The sequence below is a fragment of the Xyrauchen texanus genome, chromosome 2 (genome assembly GCF_025860055.1).
Source record: "Xyrauchen texanus isolate HMW12.3.18 chromosome 2, RBS_HiC_50CHRs, whole genome shotgun sequence".
Lineage (NCBI taxonomy): Eukaryota > Metazoa > Chordata > Actinopteri > Cypriniformes > Catostomidae > Xyrauchen > Xyrauchen texanus.
Genome location: NC_068277.1, coordinates 53,282,698 through 53,307,056, shown reverse-complemented (window position 1 = coordinate 53,307,056; position 24,359 = coordinate 53,282,698). Strand labels below are relative to the sequence as shown.

The 24,359-nt window shown below is 39.1% G+C and overlaps 1 protein-coding gene across 1 annotated transcript in view; it reads right to left on the bottom strand.

The window, feature by feature from the left end:
* The window catches only part of pcxb (pyruvate carboxylase b), a 299,005-nt gene that overhangs the window by 192,276 nt on the left and 82,370 nt on the right, over positions 1-24,359 (bottom strand). The window contains exon 9 of the mRNA XM_052091332.1: positions 13,296-13,458. Coding sequence (XP_051947292.1) covers positions 13,296-13,458 — 163 coding nt within the window. The remainder of the gene's footprint in view (positions 1-13,295; positions 13,459-24,359) is intronic.

Genomic DNA, 24,359 nt, shown 5'->3' with positions numbered 1-24,359 from the left:
ACGGTTATAACCACACCCTTCAGAGGTGGTTCACCTTCAAGCCTTTTTAAGATAAGGAACAGTCCTTGCATTTGTTATGCCATTTGCGAGCACTACACTACACTACATACGTTGAGCGCTCACGCTAGTTCAGACTGTCTGACCAACTCGTTGTATGCTATGGAGGATGCATGAAGGGAATGTCTGTTTCTAAGCAAAGACTTTCTCACTGGATCGTTTATACGATCACCCTGGCATACAAGTCACAGGTTGCGAATTGCCAAGTTGGTGTTTAAGTACACTCAGCTAGAGGTGTGGCCTCTTCATGGGCATGGAGAAACAGTGTGTCTTTCCAAGACATATGTTTTGCATCAGAATGGTCTTCTCAAAACACATTTGCAAAGTTTTACAACCTAGACATAATGACTCTCTCAAAACAAGTCCTCTCTGTCTAAAATACTTGCTATTTTACTGGCCAAATATATACAGTACTTATGCCCCTCTTTTTAAGTATGGGCTCCCTGTCACTTTACACAGCCGTTACAGGCTCTTCATTATAAATAAACATCCTTTCCATCTGGGTTCATGAAGGGGTTAATCCAAACTATATGACCATTGTTCATATAAATATTCAGAGTTTTACCCTTGTGGCATACTCATGTCGGTCGTCCCCCTGCTGGATTGAGGTGTCATGTTTCCTCTCTGGAAGGTTATGACATGTAGTGGGGTGTGATGTGATGGGACTCTGTTCCCCATATGTGTCAGCTTAGTGACACAATGTCAAGGATGCTGAGTCATAAAGTAAAGTCTCGGTTATGTATATAACCTCGGTTCCCTGAGACGAGGGGAACAAGACATTGCATACAACACCTCAGAGTTCTTTGAGGTATGAGTGATGGGCTTTTTGTCCCTAAGTCAGAAAATTCTAAGGAATGGTGTATGCACACCCGCATTTATAGCATACAGCTTAGTGCCTTAAAGGGTGGAACTCAAACACCATAGCCAATATTAGAATTGCTGTTATTGTAGAAAGGTTTCAACTAGGTTGTGTAGAAGGACACTCCCCATATGTCATCATCAGTGATCTATTGTCACACATTATACATACATTTCTGCATATATACATTGAAATTCTTTTTTTTCACATATCCCATATAGCTGGGGTCAGAGTGCAGGGTCAGCCACGATACGGTGCCCCTGGAGCAGATAGGGTCAAGGGGCTTGCTCAAGGGCCCAACAGTGGTGTCTTGGCAGTGAGGGTAATTAGCTTGAACCCCCGACCTTCTGGTCAGTAACTCAGAGCCTTAACTGCTGAGCCACCACTGCCCTAGCATATGTGTCAACTTAGTGAGGCAATTTCTTGTTCCCCTTTTCTCAGGGAACCGAGGTTACATATCTAGCCAAGATGTCTTTACAACCTTTATCTCCTGTGTAATTTGATTGCTTCAGTTTGTGGGAGAGTTAACTGCAACTCTAACTAAGTTAACAATAATGAAAACACCCTCGCGATTCAGGCAGCACCCTTTCTAAAGAGCAATGTTGGTATTATAATATGTATAATATTATAATATTAGATTAATGAAATAAATCAACTCAAATGTGTGATTCAGGCGATTCCTTTTTAAATGGTCAACGTCTTAATAATATTCTAATAGATAATTTTTAATGTGGATTGATGACAGCAGCCATGCTTCGGATCATTTGTGAGTTACTCTTAGGGAGTTAGAAGACCTCAGGATGACTTCTAAGCTGTTTTGTGTTTAGGAGCTACTTTTAGCGTTAAAATGCTTCATGAATCACTCTTGGATGAAAATGTTATGAGTCCTAAAATTAGGAGTGACACAACCCTAATTTTTAGAGTTATTCCTAAATTTCATTAGGAGCTACATTTAGCCTTAGCATTTTTTGTGAATACGGGCCCTGATATCTCTCTAAGCTTTTAGTTAAATGTGTAGCTCATATGAGGTGGTTTTTCATGATAAAACTAAAATCAGCCAAGAAATCATTAAACATGAAAAAAAAAAAAAAAAACTCCCAACACCTCAAAACAGTTTAAAACTTAAAAAGCTCATTACATCATTTTCAGTCCTCTGTAATAACTGTTTCAGGCTTTACAGTATTAAAATCATGTTATAGAGGCTGCACTCACAAAGATAAATTTGAAGCTTATGAAATATATTAGAGGCGAGCATAACTATACAAATTTATATTTATTATAGATGATAAAACTGTTTGATAACAAACACATGGCTCTGGAGCTTTTATCCACAACAGAGAAGAACTGTGGGCACTTTGATGAAATTGAGCTGACATTGTCCAAAGTGTGCCGTTTGTGAAGTTGAAACACCCAGTTTCCTCCAGATTATTGGAAATGTGGGATTCTTCAAATTTCTATTAAGAAAATTAAGCAGGAAAAATTCTGGATTTGACATACATATTGCTTGACCTATCTGCAGCCTTTGACACTGTCATGATTCATTGTTGCTTGCCTTGTGTTTCTCCCCTGTCATCTGTTCCTCCCATACAACACTTCCAATAATTCCCTGCCCTCCCTCATCACTGCCAGCTGTCCTTGATTGTCCTCACCTGTGTTTCATGAACTTAATAGTCTTCGTGTATATAATGCCCTGATTTCTGTTCAGTCCTTGTCAGTTGTTATATGTTTTGACCTCCTATTCATTGACCCATTCCTATCGTAGATGTTTTCTCTGTTCATATGTTTTCCCATAGTGGATGTTTCTTTTGTTCCTTTGATTACCCTGTTAATCTGTACTTTGTTTACTTTATTAAATACTATTTTGCTGCAAATAGATCCAGCTCTCGTGACTTCTTTTCTTACGTTACAGAACAACTGACCACAAAAAATGTATCTAGCAGCTTCTCTTAGACAATTGGGCCTGGCAAATTTACCCATTAGGGAGTACTCACTTCACTTCTGCCATAGGCAGCCTCACAGGTTGGAAAGATTCCAACCTCAAATCCATATATCGGATTGGACTTATGTTTCACCAGTGGAGGGAATTGCCTGAGGAGAGTAACCTCACTTGGGAGGAATATGTGAGGCTAATCTTAGACACTTGCTGCAGAGGATCCTCATCTCTCCATCCTGGTCCAGGTTCTCAGTCCGCTCCGCTCCACGCCATGTCACAGCCACACCTCCGTCTGCTCCCTGCCCTGTCACAGCCACGTCTGAGTTTGCTCCACACAATGTCACAGCCACGTCTGCGTCTGTTCCACACAATGTCACAGCCACATCTGAGTCTGATCGGTGCATAGGGCCTCGAAGACCCTTCCCCACAAATTATCAGTACCCTTGCTTGCCATGGTCAACAAGCCGACGCCCACACCTGCCACGGCCAACGAGCCAATGCCCACGCCTGCCACGGCTACCGTCAATCCAAGAGCCTGCGTTGTCTGCCTCGTCCTTCCCAGAGCCTGCGTTGCCAGCCTCGACTGTCCCAGAGCCTGCATTGCCAAATTTGGCCTCCCAGAGAAGGAGGAGGAGGAGAAAGGCTTCCGTTTCCAAGTCTCAGCTTATGCTCATGACCACAGAGGATGTCTCTAAGTTGCAGCCCATGTTCATGGCCATAGAGATCGTCTCCGAGTCTCTGCCTATGTACGCGACCTCAGAGGTCATTCCTGGGTCTCTGTCCATGACCACAGAGGTCATTCGCGAGTCTCAATCAATGCCCACGTCCACAGAGGTCGCTCCCGAGTCTCTGCTCATGTTCACGACCACTGAGGTCATTTCCCTGTCATCCAGGACTCTTAGTCTCGAGGCTCCCACGGCTCTGCCTTCTACGGCTTCGCTTCTCAAACCTGCCACAGATCTGCCTTCCATGGCTGCTCCCCTCGAGCCTCCTACGTTCCACCTGCGACGACTTCATCCCTCAAGCCTCCCACGGCTCTGTCCATCGAGCTTCCTACGGCTCTGCCTTCCACTGCTCCATTCCTTGAGCCTCTTATGTCTCCACTTTCCACAGCTCCGTCCCTTGAACCTCCTACAGCTTCGCCTTCCACGGCCTTGCCCCTCAAGCCTACAACGGCTCCGCCAGCCATGGCTTCGGCCTTCGAGCCTCCTATGGCTCCGCCTTCCACGGATTTGTGCCTTGAGCCTTCCACAGCTCTGCATGCCATGGCTTCATCCCTCGAGCCATCCATGGCTCTGCCTTCCATGGCTCCATCCTTCAAGCCTCCTACTGCTCCGGCTTCCACAGCTCCGTCCCTTGAGGCTACCACAGCTCTGCGTGCCACGGCTTCATCCCTCAAGCCACCCACGGCTCTGCCTTCCATGGCTTTGCCCCTCAAGCTTCCTATGGCTCCGCTTTCCACGGCTCAGTCCCTTGAGCCTCCTATGGCTCTGCCTTCCACAGCTCCATGCCTTGAGCCTCCAACGGCTTCGCCTTCCACGGCTCAATCCCTCGAGCCTCCCACGGCTCCGCTTACCATGGCTCTGCCTTCAATGGCTTTGCCCTTCCAACCTCCCATGGCCCCACCTTCCTTGACCTCGACCCTTGAGCCTGCCATGCCTCCACCTGCCACAGCTTCGGCCCCGATGACACACAACTCTACTCTTCTCTACTTGTACATCATTGAATTTACATTCACATTGAAATATTAATTTAAGAAAGTATGTGAACCCCTAGTCTAATGAAGGCATCAAATGCTAACTTAAGCCAGAGTCAGGAGTTGACAAATCTGGCATCCAATTAATGAAATGAGATCAGAGGTGTGGGTTAGAGCTACTCTGACTTATAAAAAAAAACACTCAAACATTTTGAGCATCTGCTGATGTGGACCATGCCTTGCAAAAAAGAGATTTCAGAAGACCTACAATCAAGAATCTTTGCTTTGCTTAAAGCTGGAAAGGGTAACAAAGTTAACTTGAAGAGCTTATATATATGAATCGGTCCACAGTTAGATAAACTCTCTATAAATAGAGACGATTTAGTACTGTGGCTACTCTCCTATAGTGGCCATCCAGCCAAGATGGCTCAAAGGGCACACCGCAGAATTCTCAGTGTGGTAAAACGAATCCTAGAGTAACAGCTAAAGACTTGAAGGAGTTATTGGAACTGGTTTACATCTCTGTTCATGAGTCTACTATGACTATTGTCAGAAAACAATAAACAGGCATAGTGTCCATAGCAGGACACCACGAATGAAGCCACTGCTTTCCAACAAAAACTTTGCTGCATGTCTGAATTTTGCCAAAGACCACCTTGACACTCCTCAACTCTACTGGTGAAATGTTTTGTGGACTGATGAAACTAAGGTTGAATTGTTTGGGAAGAACATGAAGCAATACATTTGCCAAAATAGGTACCATATACCAACATTAAAACATAATCCCAATGGTAATGTACGGTGTAGGGAGCATCATGATTTGGGGCTGCTCTGCTGCTTCGGGTCCTGGACTGCTTGCCATCATCAAGGGGAAAATTAATTATCAAGATTATCAAGATATCCAACAAGATAAAATCTGGGTGGCTGTGTGCTAGCTGAAGCTCAGTAGAAGTTGGGTGATGCAGCAGGACAATGACCCTAAACATTGAAGTAAATCCACCACAGAATGTGTGTGTATGTGTGTGTGCATTCCTACACCAGTAATTACTCTGTTATCAGATTTCTACTGAATTAATTACAGAGGCGCTGCAGTTTAGTGTGGGAGGTTTGTGAGTGAGTGTGTGTTAGCGAACGAGACCTCCTGGGCTCTGTAGGGAAGAAGCAGTAGACATAAATGAATGGAATACATTAAGCAGTGAAGATATCAAGGCTCCTCCTCTCTATACATCTCAATATATCCATCCACTCCTTACAGCCTGTTATTGCCCCTCTCTCCCTTAAATCAATCATCTTTCCTTAGTGTTTTGACAATGGGTGGATTGAGGAGAGGAAAGATGAGTGAAATAAACATTGTAAATCTGCAATGTAGATCTTAATTTGAACTTTCACCATTGATGATAGTACTGCATTAGAGAGAGAAATAAAGAGAGAGAGAGTGTGTGTGTATTTGTGAGCATGTATTTATGACTTTGTGGAGACCAAATGTCCCCATAAGGATAGTAAAACCTGAAATGTTTGACCTTGTGGGGACATCTTGTCGGTCCCCATGAGGAAACAGTTTATAAATCATACTAAATTATGTTTTTATGTAAAAATGCATAAAGTTTTCTATGGGGTTAGATTTAGGTGTAGGGTTAGGGTTAGGGATAGAATATATCGTTTTTACAGTATAAAAACCATTATGTCTATGGAAAGTCCCCATAAAACTTGGAAACACAACGTGTGTGTGTGTGAATGTGCGCGTGTGTGTGTGCATTATTTATTTCTGTGTGGTCTGTGATTCCACTGTCCTATTTGACCAACTGGCGTAATAGATTTTTTCATCTAGACCCCAACCTTTAGCCCAGTACCACTTCACGTCACTGCATGTATGTGTGTGTGTTATACTAAACCACATGAGCTCATGATAATAGTAATGATGTTGATGATGAAGACTTAATCAAGATAATCAAATGCTAATATCCCATTGATGTGGAAAAAAATTTAAATGCAACCATTAATGACAATGTTCCCTCTCAGGAAGCAGCCCATGAAGCGACTACTTGTTCATCAAATGTTGATGAATTAAGGGGGGGAAATAAAGTGCTCTTGATCTATATTTTTCACAATCCTTATTACAGTGAGAGCTCTTTGATGTATAGCTATGTTACGCATGCTAATATGGGAAGCGTCTTCGGTTTGCACATTAAAAATATTAAATTATGCCTTCTAAGCATATGCATGATGGTTGAATCTGTTGCCCTGGGCTGAATTATGGGATGAGCTTATGTGTATACACATATGTGTACATGTTATGAACACAAAATGCACAGAATAGCTGGGAGTCTCTGCTCGGAATGTGTCGCCCACACGTCAGATTAATATGACCATGTGTCAGTTTAAACGGATGTGTTTTTGTATTTCACACACGCTGTAAGGTAGCAGTGTAGTCCCTGCTGAGAGAAAACGGCTGATGGGATGGGGAGGAGGAGAGAGGGAGAGACAGAAAGAGATGTGATTAAGAGTGGAATTAGATCTTTTCTGATTTCAAGAAGGAAGTGTGTGTGTGTGTGTGTGCGTGCATGTGTGTATGAGAGGGTGCATGTGCCGGTCTCATGCAGGGCAGTGTGCAATTCAAAGTGTGTCTTATCCATTGATCTCCCCATCAACATGTCCCCAATACATCACTGTCTGCATCTGCCTCTCTTCCTCTCTGCACATCCATCCATCCCCTCTCTTTCTCTTTCTCCCTCTGTCTTTCCAAATAGCACAGGGAGCAATACCCCCCATCACTCAATCAAACTTCATGTCCCTCCCTCTCTCACCCGCCTTCCTTCACATTCATCTTTCCACACTATATTCGTGTCCTCTTTTTTGCTCTTCTCTTGGCAGACCATGAGAAATCTATTCTCAAACACTTTTTAATTCAATTGTCCTCCATATTCTCTCTCTCTCTGTCCCACTGTTTCTCTAAAGAGCTATGTGCATTACTGTGCTCTGGGAGTCATTCTTTCATTTTCATCACCTCTTTATCTCTTGCTCTCTCTCACTCAACTGAAATGCTATGATCGCTTGCTGGGCCAGACGTTTTAAGCTCTTTCTCGCTGAGCTTTCTCTCTCCCTCCTCCCTCTGTGCATCCATTCCACCTCTCCAGAGCACTCAAGCCTTGACTTATTCATTCATCCCAGGATTTATTATCTTTATCCATGCATTTTTAACTGTGTTTTTTTGTTTTTTTTTGTTTTAGGTACACACATTTCACGGCTGAACTACATCTCTGTTTGCAGAGCCCAATGTTCTCTGAGAATGACCACAGTTAACCTGCCGTAAGAGAAAAACACGAAAGAGAAAATTAAGTAAACAGAAGAAGTGTAAGGAAAGGGGAGGAAGGGTTAGTTTTAAGCTGGGGATACTTTCATTGAAATGCATAGGGAAATAAATGTGGATGGTGATTTATACAGATAAGCTCCAAAAAGGACAAAAAGCACAATAAAAGTACACATAAAATGAAATATCATAAAAGTCTCTTGTCACTGGTACCCTATTTTATTTATTTGGTAAACAATTCCTTTAAATTATTATTTAAAATGGACTGACATTTTTATTTTTATTTTAAGAGGAAAACACAACCAAGAAAGCAAAATAAAATAAAAGTTTAATGTCCATAAAAACTGATCAATGAAACCATGCCTCAAGTCTGCATTCATCATTTGATTCAATAACACTCAAGTTGTCATTACTTTACAATTATTGTAAATATATTAGTTCTGTCAGTTGATTAAAATTTTTAATCACGATTAATCTTATACTTTTTCAAAGTGATTAAATTTGAATGTAAATATATTTATTTTCCAGTCTAAATCCTTTTATTTCTTTCATAGTAAAGAAAACAAAACAATATGTAACAATATAATGCTTTGCTAACATATTCCAAACAAAGCCTTCCACAGTATAAAGATGCACCAAATTCAAGTATTATTAAACGTTTCCTAAAGCCTAAATAGGAGTTTGACTAATTGAACGAACTAGTCACTACGTAGGTTGCATATTCATTTTAATGGGCATTAAATCTCTTAAACTCTCATACTCCACAATATTAATCAGCCAGCAGACTGTGGCTATCCACTTTGTTACAGCAATCGTAAAGGCCTGTTCATGATTAGTGTCAGGGCGTCAGCACCAGAATCAAGCGCTCAATTGAAGTCCACATGAAAAGTGCTTGCTGACAAAAACATCTCATTCTATATTTTGGTGACTGTTAAGACTCTGCATGCTTCTGTGGTGATTAAAATGCTCCTTACTTAGGCTGAAAAGTACTTAATTTCCCATCTGGGCTTGTTTTGTTCAACAAATAGCATTATGAGCTCCTTTCCCCATCACTTTATCACTGACAATGAGTCACTTGTGTGTGTTTGTGGTGTGTGCATCGGTGTAATGACTCTGAGCTGACACATAGCATAAGTTCAGCGATTAAGAAAAATTAACAGGTTAAACTTTTTTAAATTAATCAAATTCGTTAATGCGTTAATTTTGACAGCTCTAAAATATACCATTTGCTTATTGAGAGAGGTAGAGTGGCACCGACCCATTATTGGTTGTTAGGTACTTAGTGGTTAAATACTTTTGTGTTGTTAATGCACATTGGGCCTGATGTGGGGGAAAACATTTGGGTCATGGTTGAGACTTAGTGAATTCTAGACAATATCCTCAAGCTACAAGAAAACTCAGGAAACTCAAGTATTTTTTATTACACCTGGCTGAAAGGATGTGTGAAGATAAAGATACGGGAAGATATCAAGTAGAGAAGCGCTAACAAGTAATGAGAAAACAGGTGACTGAGGAAGAAAGTCTTATTTCTCAGGGGCTCTGGTACACTAATGCTATTTTTATGTGTAAAATAGCATATCCAATTCCGAGATGAAAGATGACATGTCAAATGTGAAATGTGTGACTACATCACATAACATCAAAGTCAGTTTCTCAGTACACTTTTCTAGTATTTTAAGTAACTGATATGATCGGCAAATTCTTGCATATATAAAATAAATGAATTCTACTTCATATACATATACTAACTGATGGCATATGGGTGCTAGCTGTGCAAACAAAATGCATGCTATTTAACTTTAACAATTCCAAATTAGGGATGTAAATATACCCCCCAAAAAATGACTTTGTTACATTAAGAGTACATTTCTTTATGAGTACTATAAAGGTCTAACTGAAATTGTCCGAACAAAAAAAAAGTGTTTTTTTTTTTATTTATCTTTTTGTAAATGTAATTGTAGAAGAGTACATGTATTTGATTTACATAGTAGTCAAGTAATGTACAAATGTCTACCTAAGCCTAAACCTACCCCGTACCTCAACCTCAGTAGCCGCAAATGTTAATCTTGTGAAAATTTTTCAGAACAACATGTAAATACACAGTAAGTGCATTGTATTGTATGTATTTTATTTAAGTACATAGTAGTTAATGGCACTTAATATGAAGTGGGACACATTTCCTCATATACTTAATATGTCCCAATAGTCTGCTGACATGTAGTTTAGTGCATCTACACAGGGAATGCCAATACAAAGCTAAATTTCACCACACATAAGAAGATAGTTAAGGGCAGTTTCTCAGCACCACCCAGCACAAACTGAGAGCTAGTTGTCCTCTTTCAACTCGTTAAGTGCACTCCCTGAAAATCGGTTCCAATCAATGTTGCTCGATGATTCATCAAAATAATGCCTCTCTAAAAAAATGTGTGTAACAACGTGTGAGTGAGTCTTTGTGTGTATGTTTTAGATTTTTGATTATGGGCTATGCTGTGAAAAGCAGAGGGATAAATCCAGATAAATGAGTGTGGCTACTTCAATTGCCAGATTGTAAAATTACTGGGGTTGTAGCATTGTAGCACAATAGTTCTGTACAAAACTGTTATAAACCTTTAGATTCTCTCACTGTTGCTGCAACACTGCTCACTAAACAATAGAAATACTATTAAATATTAACTCTTTTAACTCTAAGGTGTTTTTAAAGATTTCCTTTTTCAGTAGCACACCAAAAAATTAAAGGCTTATGAAAGAAAGAAAGAAAGAAAGAAAGAAAGAAAGGAAAGAGGGTCAATGTTTTTGTATAATTTTGAAGAAAACTTTTTAATACAAATTATTATATATATTATTATAAATTATGAGACTGCTGAAAAAAAAAGTATTTTGTTACCAATCATGTCACTTGTACCTGTTTGTGTTGATATGACAAAACAATCAAAATTTATAGCATTCAAAATAATTTATCCTAGTGTCCAAAATGTCTCCAAGTGACCAAGTGCCTCTCAGAATAAACAAAACATAATGACTGTGCATAAGAACTAATTAAATATGGAAATACAAAAATTTACTCTTTCCAAAGCATGCAGGCATGAATAATAAGATCTCATTCAGTTACATTCTGTGTAATTTGAGCCATCATTTAGTCTGTGTCATGTACTTGGTGCAATCTCCTGGTGGCCATATGCAATTAGAGTGAACAATCCTCTCTACCCATATTTGGATGGCTTTCACCTCTGGTTGCAGAATCTGATCTGAATCCTAATACCATTTGTTTAGCATTCCATGATGCTGGACAGCATACTACATCATTTCTGTGGTGTAACGACCCTCCCCTAACTCTCGTCATCGTCGCCCTGCCTTTTAGGGCCATCCTTCCGCCAGGCTCCCAATGGTAGTTGGGCAGGAGAGCGAGAAGAGGTGCATAATTAATAAGCCTCGTTCTGACGGTGGTGGATGAAGTACACCTGATGTGAATAATGCTTAATCACTGCTGTCTTTAAAATGCAGAGCGGACCTCTTCTCGGGGAGCCGGCTTCAAATCTCCATGTTTGCGCACACTGGTATCCTCGCACACCCAGAACCAGAGCGGGAAAGGTTTGGCCCTTTATTTTCTCTTTTTATGAACATTTGTTTATTATTATTTTTAATAAATTCCTCTCCGAGGCTTGATACCACACCCACTGTGTCGGTCTCTTGTTCACCCCATCTCTTGCTCACCCCGCCACATTTCTGATTAAGTCATCTGATCCAGGAAGCTAACATGTTTTTAGCTGATAGCACATTGTGCATCGTGTGGATTATCTAATGATCTATGCATCTGATTATGTTGTGTGTGGGCTCGTTTAAATGGGACTCCCCTCCTGTAAGTAATGCTATGTGAAAACTGTGGAGTTAGAAGTGAATATGCGTCTTATAAGCAACACTTGTTTACATGTTTATCAAAGACACGTACTTGGCTATTACTCACAATATATTTATCTGTGAGGACAACAAATAGACTGGTTGTATTATGCAATTTTAGAGCTTTCCAACAACATATGACACAAGGCTATTTGATCTATTTGATGTTTTACTGATTACAATAATATGTACAGTGCAAAATGATCAAAACAGAACACTTCTGGTTTGTCTGTAAATGTAAAAACACTTGTTCAGTTTTGGTTATAATGCCTACTTTCATTGTAAAGTACAGCTTATAAGCTTAAAAATGATATTTTTTTTTATGTTGGTCAAGACTGTAGTTGCTAATATTTTGATGATGTCAAGCCTCTGGTAAGAAATATCTTTGTTTTTTTCATTGAAACCTGTTTGGTTCTAAAAAGTAGCATCTCTAGTTTCATTTGATATGCCGCTTTAAAAAATCCAGTAATGTTTTGCCTGTTAGCATGCTGATAAACATGATGTCTACATATGTGGACACTGGCACTGCATTTCCTCAAAAGTAGAAAAACATGTTAGTTATTTTGAATAACTTTCAAGTCTAACAGATATGTAGGTCATTTACCTTAATTTATATATACTTTTTTAAAGTTGAATTTTGTTATCTCTCTGCAACACAATTCTATTCATTAACATTAGTAAATGCATTCCTCTATACAGTATTTACTGTGCATTTTCACATTAAGAATATATGGGTTCATCCAAAAGTTGAATTTGTTTTCTTTCAGAGGCTTTATATGGAGTTAGGATGAAAGCAAGGTGCATTTTGAACAGTTCTGAGATCAGTGCAGACAGACAGCTCACTGGAGGTTAAGTCATTATCTAACTAGGGAGCAAGGGAGCATCTTATAGCTTTTTATGCAGCTAAGTGCAAAAATCCAACCAAAAGTTCAGTTTCAGCCAGCAGATGATGTTTGGACCACTCAACATGGTTGGTAGACATGGGTCAATGGTAATCAGTACATAGATTCAGAATTCTATAATGCATTGTTGGCAGTGATTGTATGATGTTGTACATTACTTTGAAAAATTTATTCAGCTTTACAGAAAATCAGCTGTAATGTTTGTAATGTCTCAAAAACATGAATAACCAACACTCCTGGAAACAATCAATTTGATGAAAAAAACATCTGACTTTCTATAGTTTAGTGTTATTAAAAGCACAACATAGTCTCGCTGTACACATATGTGGACAGTCATTTTTAGAAAACTATTTGCTCTAGAATTATTATTATTATTATAATTTTTTATTGATTATTAGGTGTCACTAGTTAAAAATAAAAAATAGAAATGGAAAATGCTCACAGCAGTCACGCTTGGGTCTCAGGAGGTTAAGTTGGTATAATACTAGCAAATTAGAGGGAAGAAAATACTCACTAGATCTTTTATTATGCATAAATATATAATTGAATAGCCAAAGAGACCCGTTTCCAATCTGTTACTTCATAATCTTTTATGTACTTGTATTATTACTTGAAGTAATGTTGCTGTAATTAACTAGTAGACATACCTCTATTCGACCTGTATCTGGCTGAAAACCACGGGAGGGGTCTTCTGTGGTGACCCGGCACTGAATGGCACAGCCATTGATGCGAATCTTGTCCTGTTCAAGACCCAGCTCAGGAAGACTGCGGCCCTCACATACACGCAGCTGGGCATGAACCAAATCCACACTGAGAGAGGGAGAAAGACAGAGAAGCATTATCAGCATTTACAGATGAATAACCCCTGAAGAGGAGTGGAATTCATTACACAAACTTGCAACACCAATCTCACTATTATCTTAGACAATTACAGCTGCATAATTAGCTGATCTTCTTCCTTTTGAAATGTTTATCGGCACTGAATTTGCCTACTTAGCACTCGCAACAATATCAAAAGATTTACTTTGATTCTTTCAGATCCATTATGATGTAGACTTATTGATTGTCGATGAGAGAACTGTGAGAGACTGTTTCAAATCCAAATCATTCCTTTGGCAATTCATCCAATTACGTTCTATCAGACTTGATTCAGTGTCCATGAAGTCATGTAGAATTAGATTTAACTTTGAAATAAAATGACTTGTATTTAATACAAATAGCTAATTTTCTCTAAAATTGCCTTAGAAAATATCCAGCAAATCACTTCAGGGACAAAATCCTTCTGATGTTTTAACTGAAATGAACTATGCTAATTCTTTATCAAAGCTGTTTAACGAAATAGATTAACAATTATTTTAGAAAGTATGAGAGAGGAAGGGGGGGGGGGAATAGATAGGGGAATAGATTAATATATGTTTTTGAAGTTCATGGTTGGCAGAACAGCATATAGTTGTTTAGAAGTTGCTTTGAAATTTCTTTGAAAGCTAATGACTTGGCATGCACATACCAAAAATATGCTTAACAAAATACATGTTACCTCACGTTTTTAATTTAGAGTAAAACACCCGTACAGTACAAATCTTCAACTTGTTAACACCAGCATATAGGGTAAATTCATTAGAGGCGCATAAAGCTGTGCTCAGATATGTATAATGATCAGTTGAAGACACTTTACAGAATAACTTTCACCATTAAGTTCAATGCTAACATGAGATTACATCTACATTATACTGTACTGTAGATGTTTTAGTCTTATCGAATGAATGTGAGGGTGAACAATTCTAAGTCTCTGCCTGAGGTCTGAATTTCAAATAAAAACATTTCTCCCAATTTCAATTGTTTTTCTGTTATGTAGCTAGCATGATCTCATGACAATTACGTGACTGGGGCAACATTTTTGCAAAATGATATTACCAGAGGAGGGTAGTAACGTGCTACATTTACTCCATTACATTTACTTGAGTAACTCTTTGGAAACAAATGAACTTTTATGAGTATGTTTAATGGTGGGTAATTTCACTCTTACTCAAGTAAATTTCTGATGAAAAAAAAATGTACTTTATTTCATTACAATGGGTAACGTTCCTGTCATTGCATTACTGGAATTAATTTAAGCATTATGCATAATTTATTTATATTTTTAAATGGGATTCTTATGACAGCAGAACTTCACAGATGTACGCTGTCACTCGAGTGTCAACACTAAAGCAGCAAGTGCGCAAAACAAACATTTCTTCACTCCACACAATACCTTCATTTTACACCAAGACAAGGTTATTTCAAGATTAAAATTGCAGCTCAAACTTAAAACATGGTGAGGTAAGGTTTAAGATTGTCATAATGAGGGCTTGTCTGTGTCATGGTGATTTCATTCATTTTCAGCTTGAACCTGTAAGTATGGTCTCTTATGACCTCAGGTTCTAAGTTAAAATTTTTATATCAGTGCTGTAACATATCAGTTCCTACTTTATAAATCCTTGTAAACATCCGCACTTAGGGCAAACTTTTTGCCCTGCCTAATGCAATTGTGAGCATTTCAGCACGTTCTAGTCTGGAGCGTGTACAGCGATTGACAGATGCAGGCGGCTTTGTCTTATGGACAACAATGTGACCTCAATGGATGTACTGTTACATCGTCTTCTACAGCAAAGAACTTGGGCATTACATTTGATACCAATCTGTCCTTTGAAAATCTAATTTTGAATGTTCGTAGAACAGCATTCTTCCACATAAGAAATATTGCTAGTTACAACACAAGAAACGAATTCATGCAACTAGATGAATTCAAAGACTAGATTGTTGTATTGCATTGCTGGGAGGATGTCCAGCAAGTTCAATAAATAATCTTCAATTGGTTCAAAGTGCAGCTGCCAGAGTGCTGACTAGAACCAAGGAATATGATCATATTAGCCCCATTTTATTGTTGTTACATTGGCTACCTGTTAAATTTCTTATTTACAAATTTTGTTAACTACTTACAAAGATTTGAATGATCTAGCTCCACTGTACTTAAGTGACCTTCTGATATGCTGTATTGCATCACGTGCATAACGATCACAAAAATGTTGCCTGTTAATAGTTCCTAGAATTTCTAAATCCAGAGACCAAGCCTCCAGTCCTCTGCATCACCTGATGCCAGTGGAGAGGACGTCGGAAGCGTGTGCGAGGAAGCAGAAGCGCGCCAAGTGGGCAGAGGTCCATGCTAAACTAAAAACAAACACTAGCCGGTCGGCTCTCCTGTCTATCATGCTCTCAAATGTTCTCTCCCTGGACAATAAACTGGACTACATCCGACTCAGAGAGGCAAAGCGCGCACATACCCAGAGAATCCACAGTTACTTCCAGGACAGCCGCGAAACACTGTACATGTGACAGGGTATCCAGGCCATCACCAAGTATACATCACCTGTGACAAAGATGCCTCCCTTCCAGATGCGCTGAACGACTTCTATGCTTGGTTTGAGGCACAGAACGACGTGGTGGCGAGGAAGACCACTCCTCCTCCCAACGATAAGTTGCTCTTACCACGGCTGATGTGAGGAAAACTCTACGTAGAGACCCACAGAAGGCTGTTGGACCAGACAACATTCCTGGCAGAGTGCTCAGAGGATGTGTAGACCAGCTGGCAGATGTTCTTACTGACATATTCAACATCTCTCTGAGCAGCGCCGTCATTCCAACGTGCTTCATGGCCACCACCATCATCCCCATGCCAAAGAAGTCTTCAGTGTTCTGCCTCAACGACTACCATCCTGTCGCACAACACACATCATCATGAAGTGCTTCGAGAGGCTCGTCATGAGGCACATTAAGACCCAGCTGCCCCCCTTACTAGACCCACTGCAGTTTGCATATCTTCCAAACCGTTCAATAGATGATGCCATCGCCACCAACCTCCATCTGGATCTCACCCACCAAGATAAAAAGGACTCATACGTTTGAATGCTGTTCATAGACTTCAGCTCAGCATTCAACACAATAATTTCTCAGCACCTGATTGGAAAGATGAACCTACTGGGCCTGGATACCTCTCTCTGCAACTGGATCCTGGACGTCCTGACTGGGAGACCTCAGTCTGTCCGGATCAGGAACAGCATCTCCACCACCACCACACTGAGCACTGGGGCCCCCCAGGGCTGTGTGCTCAGTCCACTGCTGTTCACTCTGCTGACTCACGACTGTGCAGCAATGCACAGCTTGAACAACATCAAGTTCGCCGATGACAGGACCGTGGTGGGTCTCATCAGCAAGAACGACAAGTCAGCCTACAGAGACGAGGTGCAGCGGCTAACGGACTGGTGTAGAGCCAACAATCTGTCTCTGAATGTGGACAAAACAAAAGAGATGGTTGTTGACTTTAGGAGAGCACAGAGTGACCACTCTCCGCTGAACATCAATTGCTCCTCTGTGGAGATCGTCATTGCACCAAATTCCTTGGTGTTCACCTGGCTGAGAACCTCACCTGATCCCTCAACACCAGCGCTGTTCCTTTTAGTAATTTATTGTACTGTCCCGTATGTTTTTGCACACATTTGCACATGCGCTTTATGCAGAAATATTATGTAGAAAAATTATTTAGTCTGTGTAGTCGCATGTGGTTCTGTGTATGTCCTATGTTGTTTTACGTAGCACCATGATCCTGGAGGAATGTTGTCTCGTTTCGCTGTGTACTGTACTAACTGTATATGGTTTAATGACAATAAAAACCACTTGACTTGACTTATTAATGACACCTTCGGCTGTTAAGTGAACAGCAGCCAGCTACCTGTTGCTCGTGCTCACGCTCGTGCACACACTCCACAAGGACACGATCAAGCGAGCATCCAAAACAATGACGTAACATACAAAGAGACTGAAAGTGATTCACTGGCATCATGCTGACAGATGAGGTAACATAATTGAAATTACACATTAAGTTATGATTGCTTTACAACAAACTTTGAGACTAAACTAAAACTACTGATTACTGTTGCAGTGCACTGTTATGTTGCGCTATTTGATGTTTTGTATGTCATATGTTGTATTACGATCAAGAAACCAGCATATTTGCTTACATTTATCCTGTATACCTGACTTTTAATATAAAGAGAAAATCGTCTAAATTATTTGAAAGTTATGAAGCAAGGCAGCTTGCCATTCCTCAGCGTTGGCAGGCATGATCAAGTTAGCTAAAATTACACAGATCAATCCTTCTGGCACTATATTTCTCATGCTTTGCCGTTATGTGTTCTTACCTGTCCAATAAGAAGAATGCCAATTCAGGGTCGGCCCCTTCTGGTGTCAAATGCCCTGCCGATGTTCACTCTAGTTTTCTCTCGACCACGATCACGTTACCACTTATCCAGAAGGGATTCAGTAGATAAATGTTTTATTTTTTTGGCTTACTCTGGGTTTGTGCACGAGTAGTTGTTGGGCTGGTAGCCGGACATTTTGCTGGATTCCATCTCTAAGATAACATTACCTAGTGTTGCTGTTTGTTGTCACTGTTGAATAGCAGAAGAGAAGCTATTGCTGTATGAGGAAAGGCTCTCGGGAGCACAAGTAAACGTCACATCCTTTAGATTTTCTCTGAAAAACTGACCCGCTCCCTTCACATGAAAATCAGTCTACAGGCAACCTTGGAAGTTCGGGAAGGGCTCATTTTTTAAGTTGTGTTACAAGTCGCGCACACAGTGGCAAAAAAACAAGGTGAATATTACATGGAAATTGTTACATATTGCACCTTTAACACTTACTTAGTTTACTAATCTAAAACTATGACCTGCATTTTTTTCATGCTGTTTAGCCAGAGGGGAACTGGCCCCCACAGTGAGCCTGGTTTCTCCCAAGGTTATTTTTCTCCTTTAACCAACATCTTATGGAGTTTTGTGTTCCTTGCAACATTCGCTGGCTGTGAGGCTTGCTCACTGGGGTTATAAATACAATTATTTAATTATTTATTTCTTTATTTTTTTACACAATTTACAATCATATTTAATCAAACTACACAAGATTTGTGAAAGATTCAACCTAACCAATAGATTCAAAACACAATTGCTGAAGCAACCACTTCATTTTGTGATAATATTATGACACTTTTGACTTGTGTGCTCTTCATGATTCATACCCTGGTCCTTTGCATCACAAGTGAAATGCTCAGTTGAGCTACTGTGCAATTTCATCACATTCAAAGAAGCTTCTATATGTAGTTGGTTATGTAATGCAAACATTAAAATGTATCGGCTTACGAGTCATGCGCTCAAGTAAAAGTGTTTTGTTGTCATAAGTTAGCATTGTGTGAGGAACAGGGTGAAAAGTAATTGTTTATGAACTGATAATCTACACTTTCACACCTGATGTGTGTGAATTTAAAGAATTAAATTTAAAGTCACTGTTGTATTTGCACTTCTGGTGTTAATTTCTTTAGAAAACTATAATGATACGTACAAGCCACATTAAATTGATCTTGAAAAACATTTGATATGAGACCAGGTTGTATGTAGCTTGCATAATACCTATTTATCTGACTTCTTTTACAAATGTATGTGGATGGCCAATTTATTTGTTATTAATGTATTACAGTATGTATTAGCAATGCACAGAGCTGTTATGTTTTTAATGGTACAGGTAAACATACAGCAAGTGGCCTTAGATGAATGAGATGGAGACCAAGGGTGAGTATAACACACAAAATCCTTAAACTCTGGAGCATTGTTTGGGCTGCTACCTGCAATTTTTCCACACTCAAATATAAAAGCTTACCATTCACACATACTGTGGACTAATTACAAAATAACTGTCACATTTTTTCCCAGAACACCCTTCTAATAATAAAAAAGACCTAACTTTGCAAGCATTGAATTCTGGTTCTCTTCACTCTATTTCCCTTTACAAAGTCCACAAGATGGCAGCAAGTACTGGGGCATTGTTTTCCCCCTCTATCACCTTCCATCACAAAATGCAGATCTGAAATGTAGGTAGTGCTCTAAAGCATTTTAGCCCTCACAGATGGGTTCGTCCGTAGACATTCAGTCTAATTTTCAGTTCACGCACCACCCCCATTTTTCATAGAATATCTTGGACTCTGAGTGGACTAGAACCTCAATCCAGGTGTATTTATAAATCCTTTAAGATTATATAAAACATTTTATCACCAATAGTTAGTGATTTGTTTAGTATGTTTTTCTGCTGGACTCCATATTTTGTACTGGACATCTAAAATATAACATTGGATTATTCACACAAGCAAGCTTGTAACACTCTCAATATTAGTGAGGATACATCAATAAAGATACAGAGAATTCAGTCATTTCCTGATGCACAAAAATGTGTATTATACAAACACCCAGAATAAATATATGTCTTCCATCACATGAGCAAAGTCCATCTTATCATAACTTAAAGCAGTTCCCATAGTCATTACACAAACAGATGAACCGCATATCTCTTACCGCTCACTTAGTTAGTCCCAGCCCCATGTACCCCAATCCTTTGTGTGGCATTGCATCAAAAAGTCCAATCAGTCAAGAAACACTCCAAAAAGACACAAGTAAATCCTGCCAGCGAGGCATTTGCTGCAAACAAGGATATCCACCTGGTACCTAAGAGATCCATCAATTGGAAAAGTTCCCGGGAAACAAACACACCACACATTGGTCCCTACCCCTTATATACACATCTGAAATCATCATTCATTAAAGAAAACACCAGACAGGAAGAAGCATAAACAGGCTATAATACAAGAGTCCAGCACAGCATTATAGAAAATGGAGTAAAAGAACTTAATAGTATTAGAAATCAAGATATACCACTTGATAACCTTAATACAAATTCCACTCTTACATAACACAGTGACATAAATTAATTATACATATGTAGAGGTGCTACAAGCTCACAAACAAGTAACAAAATATACATTTTGTAAAAAACGTAAAAGATAAAAGGCTACTTGGGGCTTACAGCATCAGTGAAAGTGACAATATATATATATATATATATATATATATATATATTATTTTTTTTTTTTTTTATTATTTTATTTATTTATTTTTTAATTTGTTTTTTTGTTTGTTTGTTGTTTTTGTTTTTGCTTTTGATGTCTTACAGAAATTATATTTCACTTTGATTCTTTAGAAAATCTTTTGAACTGTTGAATTAGGGCAACATTCCTGAGAATGAGAGCTTGATTTTATTTATGACTTGTCCATTTAAGTTCTATGTGAAAGACTTTTATATTCACAATAATATTTCTACAAAATTACCTCTAGGTGGCGCTTATTGTTTTCAGCCCTTATTTTGTACAGCACAAAACAGTCACACACACACACACACACACACACACACACACATGTTGTGTTTCCATGTTTTATGGGGACTTTCCATAGACATAATGGTTTTTATACTGTACAAACTTTATATTCTATCCCCTAAACCTAACCCTACCCCTAAACCTAACCCTCACAGAAAACATTCTGCATTTTTACATTTTCAAAAAACATCATTTAGTATGATTTATAAGCTGTTTTCCTCATGGGGACCGACAAAATGTCCCCACAAGGTCAAACATTTCGGGTTTTACTATCCTTATGGGGACATTTGGTCCCCACAAAGTGATAAATACACGCTCACACACACACACACACACACACACACACACACACACACACACACACACTCGTTTGCTCAGCTAGATACATAATTGGTGACATACCAATTTTATATATATATACATATATAAAGCTTATCATAATTACAAACAAACCCAAACCCTAAACCTATCCCTAACATAAATGTTCTTGCATTATTAGAATAAAAAAAGTATTAATTAATTTAAGTATGTATCGTTTTTCTAAATTACATCCCAAAATGTCCAGAAAGTGAGTACAATATTTGTCAGATTTAGCTCACTTTTGGGCACAAATTTGTCCCAAAACTAAAGCTAAGTACACACACACACACACAGCTGCATGAATCACACAACAGCCTAAAAAGACTGATATACATAGAAGCCCAACAGCAATTTTTATGCATCTCTATGAATTATATTGTTTTCAAAAAATACAAAAATTCCAGAGAATAGCTTGTAACTAACACTAGGATTTAGGTAAACAATTGTGCTCTTAACGAGCGCAAGACTCAACTGTACCGACACAGTTTAGGCCTGTAGCTGGTGTCAAGAAACCCCTTAAGTAAAAAAAACAAAAAACAGTAACTGTTGGCTTTAGAATTATAACTAAGTGTTTTCTTAACTTAATGGGCTACTTGCATTCGGCTGGTGATCTTCTGAAGGACCCAGCAAATAAAACGGAAACTTTTTCTTAAAGGCTGAATACAGCCCCAGAGCCAAGGCACATTAAACCATGATGATATAATTATTTTCAGCCTTTCTGCATATAGATTACAAATGGACAATAATAAATAAATAAAAGTTGGTTTCTTGCCAACCAGTGTAAAGCATTTGCCCTTGAGAATCTGAGTTTTGGTGTGCTGTGTGCAGGGCTGGATTTGGTAATCTGGCACACTGGGCATTTTCCAGGTGGGCTGATGCACTTTGAGGCCAATCAGGGGTGGACTGGCCATCGGGAGAACTGGGCGGACAGGTGGGCTGGCCGTGAAACGGGCCGAATGGGCCGCGATAAGATGAAATGTGCCGCTGCGTTATGCAGAACGGACCACAAAACTGCGCCACGATATGCCGAAGGACACAGCGATATGCAGAAAAGGACACCGACACAACTTTTGGGCAAGTTGCTATGTAAAATCCCAGGCCGATTTCTCTTCCCAGGCCACCCCTGGTTGTGTGTGCGTGTGAAAGTGAGCATGAGACCAGAGATACTTTTCATTTCAATGGCCTGAAGGCATCCCACATCAATAGTGATTCTTGTTTTTGCTTTCCATTTAATGAGCAACAAAATAGGACAATTTACTGTGAGAGCAGACAAGCATGAGAAAATCATGAATAAAGCTGAACACGTAATGAAAAAATGGAATTAAGTAAGCTTTAGAGATCTTTTCTAGAAATGCATTCTGTAGGGAAAGGCAATAATTTTCACTGCAAGCTTGAATAACCAAACTCCCTGAGTTTAGTTTACAAGTCAGATTGTTTAGTGCTCTCAATAACACATGCTGATATCCATTTGCAATTTTTCATTTCTTTCTCCCTTTCTCGTTCTCTCTCTGTCTATCTCTCTCTTTTCACACACACACACACACACACACACATGTTTGGTTTCCATGTTTTATGGGGACTTTCCATAGACATAATGGTTTTTATACTGTACAAACTTTATATTCTATCCCCTAAACCTAACCCTACCCCTAAACCTAACCCTCACAGAAAACTTTCTGCATTTTTACATTTTCAAAAAACATACATTATTATGATTTATAAGCTGTTTTCCTCATGGGGACCGACAAAATGTCCCCACAAGGTCAAAAATTTCGGGTTTTACTATCCTTATGGGGACATTTGGTCCCCACAAAGTGATAAATACACGCTCACACATACACACACACACACACACACACACACACACACACACACACACACACACATGTTGTGTTTCCATGTTTTATGGGGACTTTCCATAGACATAATGGTTTTTATACTGTACAAACTTTATATTCTATCCCCTAAACCTAACCCTACCCCTAAACCTAACCCTCACAGAAAACTTTCTACATTTTTACATTTTCAAAATACATTTTACATGTCAAAAAACATAATTTAGTATGATTTATAAGCTGTTTTCCTCATGGGGACCGACAAAATGTCCCCACAAGGTCAAAAATTTCGGGTTTTACTATCCTTATGGGGACATTTGGTCCCCACAAAGTGATAAATACACGCTCACACACACACACACACACACACACACACACACACACACACATGTTGTGTTTCCATGTTTTATGGGGACTTTCCATAGACATAATGGTTTTTATACTGTACAAACTTTATATTCTATCCCCTAAACCTAACACAACCCCTAAACCTAACCCTCACAGAAAACTTTCTGCATTTTTACATTTTCAAAAAACATAATTTAGTATGATTTATAAGCTGTTTTCCTCATGGGGACCGACAAAATGTCCCCACAAGGTCAAACATTTCGGGTTTTACTATCCTTATGGGGACATTTGGTCCCCACAAAGTGATAAATACACACACACACACACACACACACACACACACACACACACACACACACACACACACACACACAAGGTTCTCTTTATTTGTAGATCAACATAAAATACATAATTCACCAAGGTTAATTTCTGCATCTGTGATATTATGATATTTTAAATACTGACTGCTCACGTTTTTACAATGATAATGCCTGTCTGCTTGTGCTCTACCTCTTGTTGTTGTTATGTAATGCACCAGCAAGGTTTGATTGAAGCTGAATATAACATTTATTGTGCATATTCAGTACAGATCTAAGTGAAGACTTACCATAGTTGCATAGGATCAATTTTACAAAGCATTTCTAGACCAACAATCCTAGAATTACAGAGATGAACTGTAAAAGCACCACTTATGAAAGCACCACCACACAATTAACACACAAAAACAAAGACACAAGCAATCACTGCTGGTGTCAGCAGCTCCAAAAATGCCTGTAATTCAAATATTTACATACACTCTTACCTGTGATTTGCATGCAGAGAAAACACACATGCCATTTCTTGCCTTTGGGCATCACTTTTCTAGTTTCAAACAGCGGAAA